This window comes from Stegodyphus dumicola, chromosome 5 (assembly GCF_044657685.1).
Source record: "Stegodyphus dumicola isolate Sdum_Otavi_A_Nest chromosome 5, ASM4465768v1".
Classification (NCBI taxonomy): domain Eukaryota; kingdom Metazoa; phylum Arthropoda; class Arachnida; order Araneae; family Eresidae; genus Stegodyphus; species Stegodyphus dumicola.
The window spans coordinates 144,289,422-144,307,347 of NC_140772.1; the positions used below are offsets into that span (position 1 = coordinate 144,289,422).

The 17,926-nt window shown below is 35.4% G+C and overlaps 1 protein-coding gene across 7 annotated transcripts in view; it reads left to right on the forward strand.

Moving 5' to 3' along the window:
- The window catches only part of LOC118202263 (uncharacterized), a 280,122-nt gene that overhangs the window by 104,809 nt on the left and 157,387 nt on the right, over nucleotides 1-17,926 (forward strand). For 2 of the 7 annotated variants that reach the window (XM_085816301.1, XM_085816300.1), the window contains one exon: nucleotides 15,297-16,457. The exons of 4 other annotated variants lie outside the window; for them this stretch is intronic. In XM_085816301.1, coding sequence (XP_085672427.1) covers nucleotides 15,400-16,233 — 834 coding nt within the window. In that variant the 5' untranslated portion in view covers nucleotides 15,297-15,399 and the 3' untranslated portion in view covers nucleotides 16,234-16,457. Of the gene's footprint in view, nucleotides 1-15,296; nucleotides 16,458-17,926 lie in introns of those variants that run through there. One more of the 7 variants, XM_085816299.1, reaches the window with a different exon arrangement.

Consider the following 17,926-nt stretch of genomic DNA (forward strand, 5'->3'; position numbering starts at 1 on the left):
AAATAAATATACTATGCACTTTATTATTAGAAAGTTGTATACTGAAATATTTGCTTCAAAACTCGATTTTCTTAAAATGCATTTTTTCCCAGTTGTATACATAGCATTTAGAGTATGCTAACGTTACCCTGTGGAAGAACTATTAAATGATTTATATGTTTGATATACAATAATACATTACAGAGAACTTTACCTGAAACATTTTCCTATAAGTAAGTTCCAATTTGTAAGAAAAATTTAGTTGTATTATTGATAGCGTAGAAGTTTCAAATCATTTTTAGTTGATATGTTATACTTTGATGATGGCAGCTTATTTTACATTAATTATGCTTATACCAACTATTGGAAATTATATAATATTACAATATCTCTCAAAACATAAGCATTTTATATATTTTATAACAAGAGAAGTATTTAAAAAAAATATTTACATTAAAACTTGATTATCTCAAAACATAAATTTTCACTGTTGCGCGCATGATGTTTTAAAAACGGTTCTTGGTACACACTTTAAATTTAATGGACTTCTTTATATGAGTATTATCATCTAACTGAACCAAAAAATATATTGAATATTTTAATAGTCAAAAATTTTACGCATGGAAATATTAAAAATTTTTTATTAAAATGCATTGTATAAATTTCTTAAGATTTTTGGTTCACAGTAGTCTTTAGATGCTATACAAGCTGTATATTAACTATGAAGTTAAAATATATAACAGAATGTTTTAAATTGTGCACGCAAAGTGGGAGTATTACGTGAACATATAAAAAATTACCTCACAAAGAAGATTAAATTATAAAAACATTTGTGGCAACACAAACTATTTGCTTACTAATTCAGCTGTGCTATGTAGTCAGCTGTAAAAAACTGGAAGTAATAGCTTTAAAAATAAATATGCTATCCCAATTCTTACAACAGGATCATATTCAGAGATTTTGAGGGTTTTAAGGTGTACGAGACCCCTTAACGTAGTTCAATGGAGAACGTGATGCAACCACTTCTCATTCCCCAATGACTTTAGCTTTGGCACTTACGTTTCAACCGTCACAGGAATGACGGCCTTGATAATTCAACGAAAGAACATATTATTAGTACTCATTTCGTGCTCTTAACGTTCTTAGCATATTTCATAATGCCTTACCGGAAATTTCTGTTTTCAGCTATAATCCTGGAAGGAAAAGTTCTGTTCATGCTGGTTCTATCATCTCGACTTGAGGTTTTGGATGATGGTAAATTACTCATGTATCGATTGTTATACTAAGGGAACTCTATTTTTATGCCTCATGATTGAGAAGTCCATTATTGCCACCAACCATAACCGAAATCTGAAAGGATTTTATGTGGGACTTCTCAATATCTGGCAATCTCTGGCAAATTCCGCTCAACATCCACGATTTGTTTTCGTGACTTCTTGCTGATTAGCAGCATTATCTTCTGTGTCCTAATGTGTTCTGCAGTTCTTTCGTAAGTGTTCATCACCACTGCAGTTCTAGCATACTAAGGTCGCTTTCGTCTGACGTCTGTTCCGCCTTAAGACACTTACTTAAGTGGGTAGACTGCCTGGACGAGCTGTCACTTGTCCACTAGCTTCTGGGTTGGAGTAGTTCCGATTGGGCAATGGTGTGTGCAAGTTTCTGACTGCCACGTTTTTCATGGCGTACACTCTAGGCATTTTTTAAATCCTTGAGATCCACTATTCGCAATTGTTTCTATACCTCAGGTTCCCGTATGCCACCGAGGAAGTATTTCATGGATTGTACTTCACGTATTTCTGTTGAGCAGTCAAAAAAGGAGAGATGGGAGAGCATTTCCATAACAATGGCGAGCTTCTGGATTATTTTGGTGAGCTTCTGCTGTCGAGATATTAACTGCAGCCTTCTGTAGTCTTTTAAACACTTCTTAGTAGAGCTTTCGCGTACCGGGTACAGCATCAAAATCTAGCCTCTGGGTTTCTAGAAGAGTGGGACCGATATCGTCTTCTATTCTCAGAGAAGCTGCGAAATTACAGGTTTGTCTTCGGAATCCTACCCATTTCCATTTGGAGCTATACAGAACTGAGCCTTGTACATATGTCACATGTTTTTTCCATCACACGTGGAAAGCATGACAAAATGGGTCGGAAAACATAGGTACCTATTTAAAGGTATCAGAATCGTCTCCAGTTGTCATTATGAATGTGTTAAAGCTGTCAGATTCTTTGGCGACAACAGCAGAGACTTTGTCATCGATTTGTTGTTCGACATCAGAAACTCTTCCTTTGATTTGTAGTTTGACAGCATTAACTCTTTCTTTGATTTGCTGTTTGACAGCAGAAACAAGTTCTCCAGTTTCTCTAACTCTCCTTTCGACCATGTTATTTCTGCTTTCAAAATCCTCGAAAATCTTCTACTGTTGTCTTTTATTTCTTCTTGACAGGCTTAAGTATCAATTTTGGATAGATTCCATCTTTCCTTGAACTGGTATTATTTCCCCTTTCCCTCTTTTGTTGGACGCATTTATCTCTTCTGTAAAGGAATCAACCTCTCCTTTTATATCTTCCTGGAACGCAGCAAAGACTGTCACAAGCTGCCTCAGATGCTCCTCAATTGTTCTTGTCACTAGCATTCTGTCCTACTTCTAACACCCAAAATTGTTCCTGGCATAAAGGTTCGTAAAGCATGCGGAAGAGCTGGTAGTTTGTTAGAATTTATTTGTCCCGAAAAAACACTAAACAATTCTGCAGTTTTTCGAAAAGTACGAGTAAAAAATATAATTCCAAAAATATACGAAATATAAAGGAACACTGCTAGTAGTTATCACTTTAAAGTGCTGAGAATGATGAAGAAAATACGATGAAAAGCGCACGTAAAGAGCGAACATAAATCTGTCAATACTCCTTACTCTATGCTGAACTGCAGAGTTCAGAACTGAAGTTCATTCTGGTCTTATCTCATTTTCTCACTCTCCATACCAAAAGCCCGAAACTGACAAAACTGTTGGACGTTCGAAATTTTGGAAGAGAAAACAAATGAAGCCACAAGGAAAAATCTACATGGCTTATAATGATTGTCACATTAAAAAAAGGAGTTCTAAAGTATAACGCCAACTAAGGGTGTTACAATAATTTTTAAGCTCCGACCTCTCTCCGTCAAGACATGGAGAAACTACTGATGGTGTGAGTGAGAGAGAAGCAGCTTCAAGGAGGAACCTTAACACAAAGCATCTTTTGTGAGAAGGCACTATTACGAGTTATTTACGAGCGATTTACGGTTATTTTCTAAAGAAGATCCCACACACTTCTACAAACGTGGAATCGGAAGACCCGTTTAAAGCCAGTCGGGGCTGGTTTGACAACTTTAGGGAAAGGACCGACCTTCACTCCGTCGTCAGGCATGGTGAGGCAGCAAATCCGGATGTAAAGGCAGCTGATGTTTACATCAAAATGTTTTCCGAACAGATAGTAGCCAAAGGATACATCCCCCCAGCAAGTCCTCAACTGTGACGAGACAGGGCATTTCTGGAAAAGGATGCCGAATAGAACTTACATAACGGCAGAGGAGAAGATGCCAGGTCACAAACCCATTAAGGATAGATTAAATCTAGCAATTTGCCTCAATGCGAATGGCGACTGTAAAATCAAGCCTCCGTTAGTATACCATTCGGAAAACCCCAGAGGCTTTAAGTCATATAATATTTTAAAAGAAAACCTGCCAGTTATAATTTTAAGAAGATATGTGGAGGGCAAATCCGAAGGCGTGGGACAGAATGAACTTCTTTGTGGAGTGGATAATTCTGGTGTTCTGTTCTGGTGTTGGCCTCGACAATGCCCCTACTCACCCATCAAATCTCGAAGATGATTTACTCGAAGAGTTCAAGTATATAAAATTTCCCTACCTACCACCGAACACCACTCCTATCCTGCAGCCCATGGATCAGCAGGAGATTTCTAATTTTAAGAATTTGTACACCAAGCACATTTTTCGCCGCTGCTTTGAGGTGACAGAGAACACAAACCTTACCATTCGAGAGTTCTGGAAAAACCACTTTAACATCGTGATGTGCCTAAGAATTATTGTTCAGGCCTGGCTGGGTGTTACAACGTCTGCATGGAAGAAGCTGTGGCCTGAGGCTGTAGCTGAAAGAGAATTCGAAGGATTGGAACCCAAAGTGTCAGTGGTAGAGGAGCTTGTTTCTCTGGGAAAATCCATGAGTCTGGAGGTGGAGGAGAGAGATGTGAACGAACTCGTAGAGGAACAGTCTCAGGAGCTGACAACCGAGGAGTTACACGATCTGCATTTGCAGCAGCATACGGTGGTTCAACGAAAAATTAGTTTTGAAGAGGAGCCAGAGATGGAGGAGGTTATCCCTGCAAGAGATATAAAACAGATCTTGAGAATGTGGGATAAAGTTGTAGAGTTCGTGGATAAAAATCACCGCGAAAAAGTTGCAACTAGTCCTAAATCGGAGTTGTTCAACGAAACTTGCCTAACTCGATTACGCAATACCTTGACAGGTAGGAAGAAACAAACCTCCTTGGACAGTTTTTTTAAACGATCTGCGGGTGAAAATGAGCAGATCATGACAAAAAGAGCGAAGACCAGTGACAAAAATTAAGCGCTTCCGTAGGCACTTTTTCTTTTAATTATGTTTTTATAGAATATGTATTTGTTATTTATAAATAAAGGTTTCTTCTTGTTTTTGAATAAGAAACTACATTTTTCTTATTCAAAAACACTTAAAAAAACAGCTGAGGTCGTGTTTTGGGAGCTGGAACGGATTAATGGCATTTCGATTACTTTCAATGCGGAAAATTGCTTTGAGATACGAGCAAGGTTACGAAACATATTAAACTCGTTTGTCGAGGAACCACTGTACTTAATTATATAATCGTTAGCAAGCAGATAGTAATAAATAATTTTAAAACTGTGCTGCTATCAATATACAAATTATGTTGACTAGTATAATTAATTTAGAATTATGCGAATACATATAATATAAGATGATGTATGTTACTACAGATACGTGTTAATATAATACATATATAAGTCTGTGCATATATATGAAATCATAATTCTTTTTATACCAGTTAACAGTTAGAATTACTGAACAACCATGAAAGGTTCCCCAAGAAAGAAATATGGTGTAACAATGAACACTTAGTTTAGAAATTCGATTCTATTATATATTGTTGTAAAAGTCATTGTAAGAGTGAAAATTCTTCATTCTGCCTTAATGCGATTTTTTGCGTTTAATGCGTTGTTTGGAGATTTTATGATCCCGAATTATATTGATGTGATATATTAATACTGCATTTGTAGACATACGTTTTCTGAGAAACGAGTCAAGGCGATTGATTTTTTGTAAAAATTTGGATTTATCCTTATTTTATTGACGTGCACCAGCACAGAATTGAGAATGGCTTGTGCTATGCTTCGATGGATGAAGAAGCGTTTGTAAGTAATGAATATTATGAACGTTTGAACATATTTAAATGAATAGTATTAAAAGTATATATTTACTTATATCATATACTAATAGTTTATGGTAAATTTTTCATTATAAATCTCATCACAGTTTCATTTCTCATTCTATTGCATTTCTATAGCGGTACATAAATTTTGTGGTTTACATATTGTAGATTGCATCAGTTTTGCAGCGCAATTTATTCCTCGGTATGTTACTTGTAGTGTTATTAGAAATTCCATTATTTTTGTATTTTTTCTGCAATTGGTAGTATCTGATTAGGAAATTTATGTTTTATTTCAAGATATATATGAAGTTGGTTATATCAAGTGTTAAATAAACGTTGTTATTCGGGCAATAGCGTTAGCTCTTTCGAGATAGATAAATGCAATTCTTATTTCTTAAATACTCAAGATATAAAGACACACTCGAATAGTAGATTCACTCACTTTACGTTTTTTAAGGGTTATATATATACATTAAAGCGTGATCAAAACAACCATTGACGAGTAGTCTTGGCGTAATTCGTATTCATACCAAGATTATCCATTTCTCAAGGCAATAATTTTTGTTATTTTTGCTAAACCGTTTACGAAAATATAATTTTCCGAATCCTGAACTCTTATGCATGGAAAGGCAGCTTTTAAGATATTTGTTTTGCAATTTGATGCAAAATTCGTATTTTTAAAACAGTGATGTATATGTTCTTTTTTTAAAATTCTGCCAGTATATAACATTATATAACATTCTTGTGTTATCACCATTTATAGTTGTCGCTTGCTGTACAGCCTGCTGAATACATTTTACTTTCTAGGTATCTACAATTACATCGTGTTGTTTCGGTACGAACAGGGGCGAAGTATTCATCACTTAGATACATTTAAAGATAATTAATTAATTTTTTTCTGATTTTGATATCTATAATATATAGACAGGATTACTGATAAGAAATTTAAGAAAATAGTAAATGAAGAAGTAAATAGAAAAATTTCTTTCAGGTATTGTGAGATGTCAATATAAACTTCATACATTTTACTAGGGGGCTGTTGACAAAGCAAAATCTTTACTATATATGTCCACGAGCTCTACGTATACAGTGTGTTGCTCAAAGTAAACTTCCTGCATTGTGAAGAGTACTACGTGTATGTCGTGATGTGTTCATGCGAAGCTTGTTTCCTCGTATGAGCTCTGCCTCTTCGAACCGAAATTGTCCGTAATCTGCAGCGTCTTGAGTTGTTTATGCAGCTTCTTGAGCTGTTCTGGTATTTCCTGTCGAATCTGACGATGACGCGGACAGTCTTGCATCCTTCGTTTACTTGCGACTTCTTCCCGTCATCGCGCATATTCTTTTGACGTTCCGCTTGCCTAATGGGCCTCCGTTTCGCTTCTGCTTACCTTTCCGGAGCACGCAGTGATTCTTGGTTTTCTGAATGTCTTTTGCGTCTGCTACTAGTTTCTGATACAGTTTGAGCAAGCGAAGTTTCTTGAGTTGTTGCTTGTCTGCTGGAACTCCTATTCGTTTCTTCTTCAGTTTCTTGAATGCGTAACCTTTCTTGTCACTATGCTTGCCTGCTGAGTTTCTAGTTGTATCTTCATTCATTTTTGAAGCATGCAAGTTTTCTTCTACTTGCCTGCTGAGTCTCCTAGTGCTTTTTACTTCATTTTTTCTGTAGCTCGCTGTAACATTTGTGCTGTCTTCTTGCGTTCAGACATTTTAGTAAATTGAAAAAAAAATTATGTAACTGTAGTAAAGTAACATTCATCTAAAATATGTTAAATACCTACAGAAGTTTAAACTTCTACTCAGAAAGGAACTATACAATAAAAGAAATTAAATTTTTATAAATAAAATTAGAATAGCATAAAATGCATAGAAACATTTCATTATGAAGAAAATGTATTCATTCTTTCCAAGCAACCAGCTATTCGTAAATAAATTTTTCTTGCCAATACATTTGAAGTTATGATTTAAATTTATTTTAATATAACAAATTTGCAAAATCTCAATAAAAGAATTAACGTAGCGATAGCATATCGTGTCACGTATCTAAAGGTGAAACATAAAAGTTGCCAAAAGCTATTCATTTAAAATACTGAAATTAACGAAATATTTTTCGACATACAGTGACGTTATATGGAATCACGTGCTTTCTTCAACTCAGAATATAACCGTAAATAATAACAATAAGTTTCGAGTTTGGCAATACTATTTATTTCATATTTTTTTAAATTAAAAATTTCTCTTAAACAATACGATTTGAGAGTGAGAAGAGCCATCATTTTTCTAAATAAAGCAATTTGATCTCCAGCGCTTTCCGAAATTTTATATAACATCTCGAGTGATAGTCGTAGGAAGATAACAATAGTCGAAAAGTTTTACCAAGAATTTTTGAAATCCGAGGGTACCTCCTTCTAAACTCAAATCTCCCCCCCCCGTTCAACAAAGAGGCAAAATCCCACATATATTTATATTGTTGATTACTCTTTACAATATTCAATTTCCTTTAAAAACATTAAGCTTCATTTAAATAAAAGGAAAATAAATTCACACATTTTCCCTAGCTTTCAAGCTTTTATTGTACTTTTAAATATTCTTTTTGTCACTGTTGCGCAAGTTTTCCGCGGCGTCATTAGGAGCCGTAGGTCGAAAACATATAAGAATCATTGCTGTAAATAATGATCATATGATAAATTGCATACATATGCGATTCTTTTGATTAGAATTTGAGTACAATTCTTTATACATCAGCTACTATGCCCCTTTATGTAACGACAAGGATTATTTTCAATGATTATCCGATGAGAATGATTCTTTACAATGATTATTTGATGACAAAGATCATTTGCAAAGAATATTAAAGCCGATGACTACGATTACTTAAATAGAATATGCATGTCATTCGATGACAACGATTATTTCCAAAGAATCTTCGATCACGTCACTATTGTATATCGCTATACTTCTGGGTTTGGGGGGGGGTTGTGTATTATACTACGGCCCTGTAATTAAGCGTTTTAAATGACATCAAAAACGTTAGTAAAACTTAGGATCCTTACATACTATCCGCCAGAGTTAATTAGTTTGAAACTGAGGTCTAAAACGACCTTGTTGAAAACTTTTAGCTCTAGAATCTAACGCGAGGCCAATCTTTTTCAAACATTTCTCTCTAGAAACTAGATATTAAAAAGTCGTTTTTACATTATCATCTCTATGGACAAGTATTTTCATCTGTACTGCATCTATAAACAGGAGTTTCTTAGTTGAAATCTGGTTCCTTATGGAAGGAAAACTAGTTTAATGAAATGTTACAAAATCAAATGGCAAGTAACATGATTATTTATATTTCTCCTTTAAAATTCTTATTTCATTCATGACGTTATTTAATTATCTCCCCGTGCTCTCTGACTTGTGTTGTAAAGAAAAACACCAAACACGAGCGTGTCTATGTACAAGTGTTCAACACTACCGCCTGCAATCAAAACACTAACGTCTTAAAATTCAACATAACAAAACCTCAGAACACACCTTATATTCATCTCTAAACCCTGAGCTACAATTCTGAAAAGTGGCTAACTCTGAAGTGTAGCGTCAGAGAGCCTAACTACATTCATTCAACCTTTATCACATATTCAGAATAATTTGCTCTTTTTACAGTCACACGAATAAGTTAAAATTTTTGGCATTACTCTAATATTTTTACTTTTAACATATCACAATATTTCTTAACTTTTAAGATAACAGTTCAGATTGTATATAAGGACATATTAACATGCCGTTAATTTTACGCATTTTAAAACATACATTAGTAGTACATTGTTAACTTCTATTCTTTTCCAAGCAAGTGCCAATTCTTCTGCATTGAAATTCTACATTTCAAAAGTCTTTCAGATTAAAACTTCTTTCTTGCCAGAATCTTTTAAATAAAATTTTATACAATAATTTTTACAATTTTCTTAAGGTACCTTTCTCAAAGATTATCAATGCTTTTTCAATATTCAAGTATTTACACATTCCTATTATACATTAATTTTAGTTTTACTCGCGAGTAACTGAAAAACAATACCAAAATAGGTAACAACTCCTTTCTCGCCTTTTTGGCGATAAAGGTAGGCCTCACATGAGGTAAAAATTCTTGAATTCTGCCACTTGCAGTAAGATTGAAAAATTAACTTACGGTTTCAAAGTAACATAAAGTTTTACTTATCTTTGTGATATTCAGACATCCTTTTTTCTGCCCAGTCCTGGAAGGTAGCGAAGACTACGGTCTGGTTGATCTTCCTTCTTGTGCGGGTTCGCCCTTCGGTGCCTTCCTTTAGCATCTGCCTGTGGTCACGGCCGTTTGATGGCAGCTGGTCTTGGCGGAACCGGGACAACTGTCTCTCGTTGTTGCCTGGATCTCGTTGCTGGCTGTTCAAATTTTTCTTGCGTCTTTGCATCTGCAGCTGGTCTTCCTTCATCAATTCGTCGACATTTGCTGCGTAGACTCCTATCCGATGGGTAGATCTTCTGTTTTGGAGCCGTGTTATAGTTGCTGTCATTTCTCCTGGCTTTCTTTGCATTAGTCGTACTTCTCCCTTCTTCATTCTGGGGGTGGTCGTGCTCTCTCTTCTCTGGTCGGTGGAACGACTTCTTTTTCTTGTTACCTTCAGTTTTCCAACGGGGGAACTTTCTTTTCAATTGCTCCTGTCTACTAATGGCTTGCCCTTGGGATTGTCGTTGTTCCACCTCTGGAGCTTGTGCCTGCCGTGCCGGATCCTGCAAAAGATCTTGAAATATTGGCATTTTATTACGATTATAAAATGGTTTTATCTGGTCTACGTTTGCGGTGCAGGTTTCACCATTCCTGGCTTTTAACACCACTAAGCCTGAGTTACTTTTTCTATGACATATGGTCCTTCAAATCGTGGATAAAATTTAGCAGTTTTATCTTCTGGTGCTGAAGAAAGCTTCTGCTTAATTTTTAACACTTCATGTCGTACTTTATAAGTTACTCCCCGTCGTGTCATATCATAATAAAGCTTCTGTTTTCTCTGTGCTACTTCAGTGTTCTTTTTTGCTTTTTTAATTTATTTTTCTATATTGCCCATTTTAAATTCTGGGGCTCTTTGTTGAACATAAAATAATTTATCTAACGGCGTTATAATCTTTCTGCCTAAAAATAACTCAGCAGGAGTTTTGCCCGTCGTATCATGTTTTGCGGTCCTAAGGGAGAAACCTAATTCATTGACATAGTTAACCCAGCTTTTATGAAAATTTTTAACATAACTACGGACAATTTTCATTATATTTCTATTGACCCGTTCCGCTATATTTGATTGCGGCCGATACGGGACCATTTTTAAATGACGTATGCCCAGTTTTTGGCACATGTCTTCAAATATATTACTTACAAATTGAGGACCATTATCCGATATTACTTTTAGGGGCGCTCCGTATTTTAAAATATATTTATTTAAAATAGAATCAGTAACTAATTTCGAGGAGGCTCGTTTTAAGGAAACAATTTCGATCCACTTACTAAAATAATCAACCATAACAAGGTGATAGCCACTTTTATTTAACTGACTTTTTGGGAAAGGGCCCAATAAATCGATGCCAATTATTTCATTTGGAAATTCCGATTTAATACTATTTAGAAACCCGGCCGGGCGGAAATTAATATAATTAACTGCTTGACATGTTGGGCAGGACTGGACATACGCCCTTGTTAACTTTTGCAGCTCAGGAAAATAAACTGCTTCGCGTACGCGTTGGATGGTTTTTCGAATACCAGCATGAGAAGCTAAAGCGGAGTCGTGTAACTCCTGCAGTACATTTAATCTAAGACTAGCTGGGATAACAGGTCGAAATTCGTTGTTGGAATTCGTAGTTTTTGTATAAAATAATAGACCATCTATTAGTTCGTAATGGGCCGTCCTATTTCTTATCGCGACAATATATTGGTGGCTAAAATTTTCAGGATCCTTTAAATAATCATAAATATTTTTAAATTCAGGGTCCTTACTCAGTTCGGTTATCACACTTTCTCGGGAATGTAACTTACATGCTGTGAGCATTGCCACCTTTACAGTATTAACTTCTTCATCTATTTTTATTCTGGATAGGGCATCTGCTACGATATTTTCCTTTCCGGGGCGTGTGCTTAATTACCAGATTATACTCTTGTAACTTTAGTGCCCATTTTATTAACCTTGTGGATAAGTTTTTCCCTGAGTACAATCTAGTTTCCGCCGCATGATCAGAATACACTGTTATTGGACCTTTCGAAAATAGACTCGGAACTTTTGCACTGCTAACAGAACTGCAAGTGCCTCTCTCTCAGTCGCGGAATAATTTTTTTGTGTTTGATTTAAAGTTCTACTAAAAAATGCCACGGGCTGCTGATTTTGCGAAAGTACCGCTCCTAGCGCATAATCCGAAGCATCCACTGAAATTTCTAAATTCTCATCGTTTTCAGGAAATTTCAAAACAGGGGCTTGCGTTAATGCTTGCTTTAATTTCTCGAAAGCACTATTGGCTTCGGCCGTGGACGAGAAAATTGCCTTTTTCCTTTTTAATTTTAACAATGGTTCAACAATAGCTGCAAAATCTTTTATAAAACTCTAACTTCAATCTTTGGAAGAGTCAAATTTTTCACAATAACTGTATTTAACTTGAAGAAAGAGGGCTTTTCTTGGCCTTCGGATTTCCGCACCCTCCCGTCAGCAGAACTCCGTTTTCGTTTAATTTTCTTTCTTCCTTTCCATTCCTTCCTTGTTTTTCCGCTGGCCTTCAGACTTTTTTTCTGGCTTACTATTGAACTGTCGACGTTCGCCGGTTGTTTTTGGATACTTTTTGGTCCTTGCCCTCTGATTCGATTTGCTTCCGTAGCCGTGTTCTTGCCTTTGCTGTGGTCTTGGCGCACCAAATTGGCTTCGTTGCTCAAACTGGCGTCTTCATTCGATGTCCGCCGTTCTTCTATTTTCAAACTGGATTGTTAGCTCAAATAACTTTTCCAGTGTAGTCGGATTCCTTAATTAAATAAAGTCTTGTACTTGGGGAACTAAACTCGGCAAAATCACTTGAATTATCTCAGGATCCGGACGGTTTCCATACAAGAGTTTAAAGACGTGAATTTTTCTTAAAATAAAGGTGGAAAGATTTTCGATTCGTTGCTGGTATATGCTGAAGAGTTCCGTTTCTAAACTTGCACGATCTCTTACGACAGGGAAGGGTTTTACTAAGGCAGTCTTAAAATTTTCGTAAGTATAGGTGGGACTTCCCGCTTGACCCAAGAGGCTTCTGCCTATACATTTGAACCAATTAAGCGCTTGGCCCCTCAAAGCGCTGGTAGCTAAGGTGACTTTATGGAACTCATGGACTGGATACAGCATGAAGTGGTCATCCAATTTTTCCAAAAAACTGGTTACCGGTGAGTTTCCATTAAATGTTGCTTCTGGTTTCATCGATGCGCGCATGGTCTGTACGATGTACCCAAATCCTTCCAGGGCGGCAGCTGGCATTTCTGGATTCTGAGTCGCTTCTGCAGGCACCACAGGTTCTTCTTGAAACTCGGCCATGGTTATTCTTCTTCGTCGGGCGCCACTATCAGGACTTGTATTCCTCTTTACTTGCTTTGGAAACATGAACTATCCTGACTCGGAACAGGGAGCTTACTCAAGCTATGTTTACTAAATTACGTGATTCAAATCTTATTTATTGCAACAACTTAAACTGTTATGACACTTTCAATTGCACAAGAGGCCCTTGCTTTTACAACTGCATTTATTTGCGGAACACTTCCTTTTGCAATAACAGTGTGTACATATACTCCTCTCTTTTCAATCTACACCAGAGCATATCTGTGATTGTCGACATACACCGGTGAGGGTCCGAATGTAGAAGAATGTAATGCAATATTCGATCTTTCACCGACGTATTTGGTGAATGTTGACATTCTCCGGTGAATGTCGATATTCTCCAATTTCGGTCTTTCACGGTAACATATGTTTATAAGATTATATATATATATATATATATATCGTGTATATATATTGTTTATATATATATATATATAATCGTTTATTGCAATGCATTGTCGGAAACGCTTTCCTGGCCCATAGTGACGAGAGACAACACAAGAAAAATATGGTACGAACATTGTAAAGATATTTTTTTATTTTCCTTAGCGCAGCGGAAACCAAGAAATAAGAACAAAAGCAGGGGATCGCCATCAAAGAAAGTATTCGAAAGTTCCTTCGGAACGTATCCTAAACATGGGTTTGGTAGAGATAGTCCAGTGCTTTGTTCAGCAAGATCACGAGAACTAACTTGCATTATCAGTTCGTCTCGGGGTACTTCAACACATAAGTGCACGAAACCCCAGTTAGAAGTCCAACAGGAACTTGTGGCACATATTGTGGCAGGTGCTGGTAAAGTCCTGGGGATGCACGGTATTTTCCAGAGCATCTCATGTTGGATGTACGAGAGATGGGATACCCGTAACAGGGTGCAGGTCGTAATTTCGAACACCTTTTTTGAGGTCCATAAGTGTCTAATTTTATTCCTACTTTTTAATTTCTCTTGTGCTAAGCGTAACTGGTGTCCGATCTTTCTTGTGTTTTGTGTTGTTTGCACCGGCCAGGAAAGTGTTTTCGGCCATGTTTTGCCATTTAATTTTTCGTCATCGTCGTCTCTCTCATATATGTGTATAATTACATATGACTCAAGTGTTGCTACTATATGATGACATTTACAAACACGGTGTTTAAAATGCTACATATTCCCATCCGAAAATATCTTTTTCTTTTCCTCTTGCCCTTCAAATAAGATATATGTGTCCTTCATTGCAAAATTACCTGGAACTTTAATTTTTCTTTTTTCGAGGACAATGGAGAGCATATTTCAGTATAGGCAGCTGTCAATATTCAAACATCAAATTGTAAAAGCCATTAAAGTGTGGCCGAAATGATCAGAAGGGCTAAATTCGCATAAGGATTTAGGAAATACATTTTGAATGATTTTGTAAATTTTCCTTCAATAAATTTAATGCAACAGGCAAAAGAAATTACAGGGAACAATAAATATAGGAGAAAACAGGTATATCTTTTCCTAATTTACTTTGATTTGATTGATTTCTTTCTTTCTTCCTGTATAAATAAATAAACTTTAAGAATGCAACTGAAGAATGAGAATAAAAGTTTCAATTGAAACAAATGGTGGCAAAAATCCTAGTGCGGCTCTGATGGACTACGAAAAAGACCAGCAATATGATCCGAATTTTGAATAACGAGAGAAAATTTGAAATCTGTGCAGCCAGCGATGCAAAGAGACTCGTTAAAATACAGGTTTGGCTGATTCAGATAGAACGTTACGTGTATATCTTCTAAAATGCTTTTTCCATCCTTTGTTTGTAGTTGTTTCCCTTTTCATTTCAGTTTCCTTTTTTCCTCCTATTTTGCAATTTTCGTCATTGTTTCCCTCTGTTTTTAAGACACCTGTTTATTATTACTATTATTATTATTACAACATATGTAAAAATTAAGTAAGGAAAAGTAAGGCAGTGAAACTTTGCAAATTATCACGCTCTACGTGAGATTCATGGTGGTAGCTTATTGCATACAAATCACGCAAAATACTTTAACTTATCTGCTTGGCTTTAGGTCAGAACAACGAAAACAACAAATTCACCCTTTGTAGAAAACAATTCTGCCAGGCAATAATCTACGGGGAGTTTTTTCCCTATGAAACTGAGCCAAAAGTGTTATATAGTATCTAAATATGGAAGTGTTGTACATGTTAAACGTGATCGTCATTGCATTACTTTCACTATTTTACTAATGAAATAAAGATATACCGATTTTTTTGTAGATTGGAAAATCCTCCTTGTGATCATGAAAAGGAGCAAAAACTGGAAAACGAGAAAGAACTGGAAAACGAGAAGGAACTGGAAAAGAAGCGAGAACCGGAAAAGATGCAAAAACTGGAAAAGAATCAAAAACTGAATAAAAAGGAAGAACAGGAAAAGAAGGAGAAACTGGAAAAGAAGCAAGAACTCGAAAACAAGAGAAAACTGGAAATGACACAAAAACTAGAAAAGAAGCAAGAACTGAAAAAGAAACAAAAGCTGGAAGAGATACAAAAACTAGAAAAGAAGCAGGAACAGGAAAAGATACAAGAATTAGAACAGAAGCAAGAACTGAAAAAGAAGCAAAAATTGGAAAAGAAGCAAGAAATGAAAATGAAACAAGAGCAGAAAAAGAAGCAAAAACTGGAAAAGAAGGAAGAACTGAAAAACAAACAAAAACTGGAAAAGCAACAGAAACTAGAAAAGAAGAAAGAACTGGAAAAGAAGCAATTACTGGAATGGATTCAAAAACTAGAAAAGAAAGAAGAACTGAAAAAGAAGAAAATACGGGAAGGAATACAAAAACTAGAAAAGAAAGAAGAACTGAAAATGGAGAAACATATTGAAGAGATGCTAAAACAAGCACATAAAAGTGAACTGGAAAGGCAAAAGTTGAGGGAAAAATTGCAAAAACCAAAAAAGAGAGACCTGAAAATGAAGAAGGAACTGGAAAAAATGCAAAAACTGGAAAAGAAGCAAGAGCCGGAAAAGATGCCAGAAATGGAAAATATAGAGGAGTCTGAAAAGACGCAATACCTGGAAAAGAAGCAAAAAACGGAAAAGATTCCAAATCTGAAAGACAAGCTGGAACCGGAAAAGAACTGTCAAACCCGAAAAGGAAACCGGTTGAACTGCGAAAAGAGCCAGAACTGGATACCGACTGTAGAACGATTGATTTAATGACCAAACGAAGCAAGACCCGGAAAAGAAAAATAGAACAAATAAATCATATACCTGCTTCATTTTACCAAAATTTATTATCAACAACATTTTTATTATCAAGAACTTTATGGTGTTCTTAGTATATGGACGGCATTTGATAATATTTTGCTCGGTAAGTGTAACTACTGATATATTATAAGCTAGTAATTAGTCATGCTAACTTTAAGATACCAGTATTATTTTAGCAGCAACTAAGTACACTCTTTCGTAGTTCAGATCTATGTTTTCAGTGCCTTTCATGGCTGCGAGGTCTTCCGGTTTTACCTGGAAAGTCACAGTTTATTGACTTTTTTAACACATAGCTTTACACATGACAATATTTTTCAACAATAAATTTATGTTGTGCTACTCGCTTTAAATTGTGCAAATAAATATTGCACGGCATATCTTTCATAATTGAACTCATGAAATTAATTTATACAAATTTCATTTTAAAATTTGTTTGACCCTGAGCTGTCTTATCCAACTGCAGATATTCATAGAACTTTATATCAAGGTTCAAAGAAACGTTCAAAAAGGAATGTTTATCCACTTTTAATTATGTGTTAATCAGCATGATTTGCATTACTAAGATTGTAATTCTAAACAAATTAAAAGCTATTGTAGTATGTACATTAGCTTTTCATTTGCTTTCACCTTGTTTAAATTCAGTTTGACATACCACAGTTTCCGTCTCTACTCAGGATTTTTTCAGTGTAAAAATTCAAGATTACAAATTGAAATGAGCGAAAGAAATAACTTTTAAAATGTGTGTATACATTACATCAGAATCATAATATAATTAGATAAATAAACTGAATAATATGTTATAAAGCGAATTTATATCAATTTCGATTTCTTTCAAAATAGAAATTCCTTCGCACCTCATAAATCTCACAGAAACTCTCGGTTTGTGATTCGTGAGCTTTAGTTTTTTATATTTGGAATTTGGCAGCAATATGATTCACTGTTACGATGCAAATTCTTGCTCACAAATTGGTTATCTAACTAGAAAATGGTATAATTAAAATAAAATGAATATTATTAGATGGAAATGTTGGTTTCCTTTGCGTTTATCTGAATGGTATCGTATATATAAACCTGTTGGAGACGTTTTTTTCCCGCACATCGAATAGAGACACATAGTCACATAATACAAATAATATGAATACAAGAATATAGTGTAAGATGATGCTCTACCACATTTCTCTATTACTTAAGACTGCGAAAGATTTGTTAAAGCATTACAGGATCATACTCTGATGGATCTCGCCGTTCTGTTTCATTTTCTGCCCTCGAAAACACATTATCTTAGTACAATAGATTACTTTTAAAGGAATGGATTATTTGAAAACATTGTAACTGTAAGAATTATTCTCTGACGTTATTACTGAAAAAGCGGCTGAGAGCATAATCTTTGGCTATGCTCTTTAAGCTGTATTAAAACCATTTTGAAATGTAAGGCCTACAAACTGAAACGTAAATTTATCTTATTTCTGTACTATTCATTAGCGTTATATACATTCCCATCAATAGATACTGAATGGCTAAATATTCTGCTTACCCAAATCAGTTATTTTTTTTCTCTCTTCTTTTTCTTAATTTTAATTAGTCCGGAAAGTAAAGCTATAGAGAATTTCACTTCTTCATTAGAAATCTGATTTAGAATTTT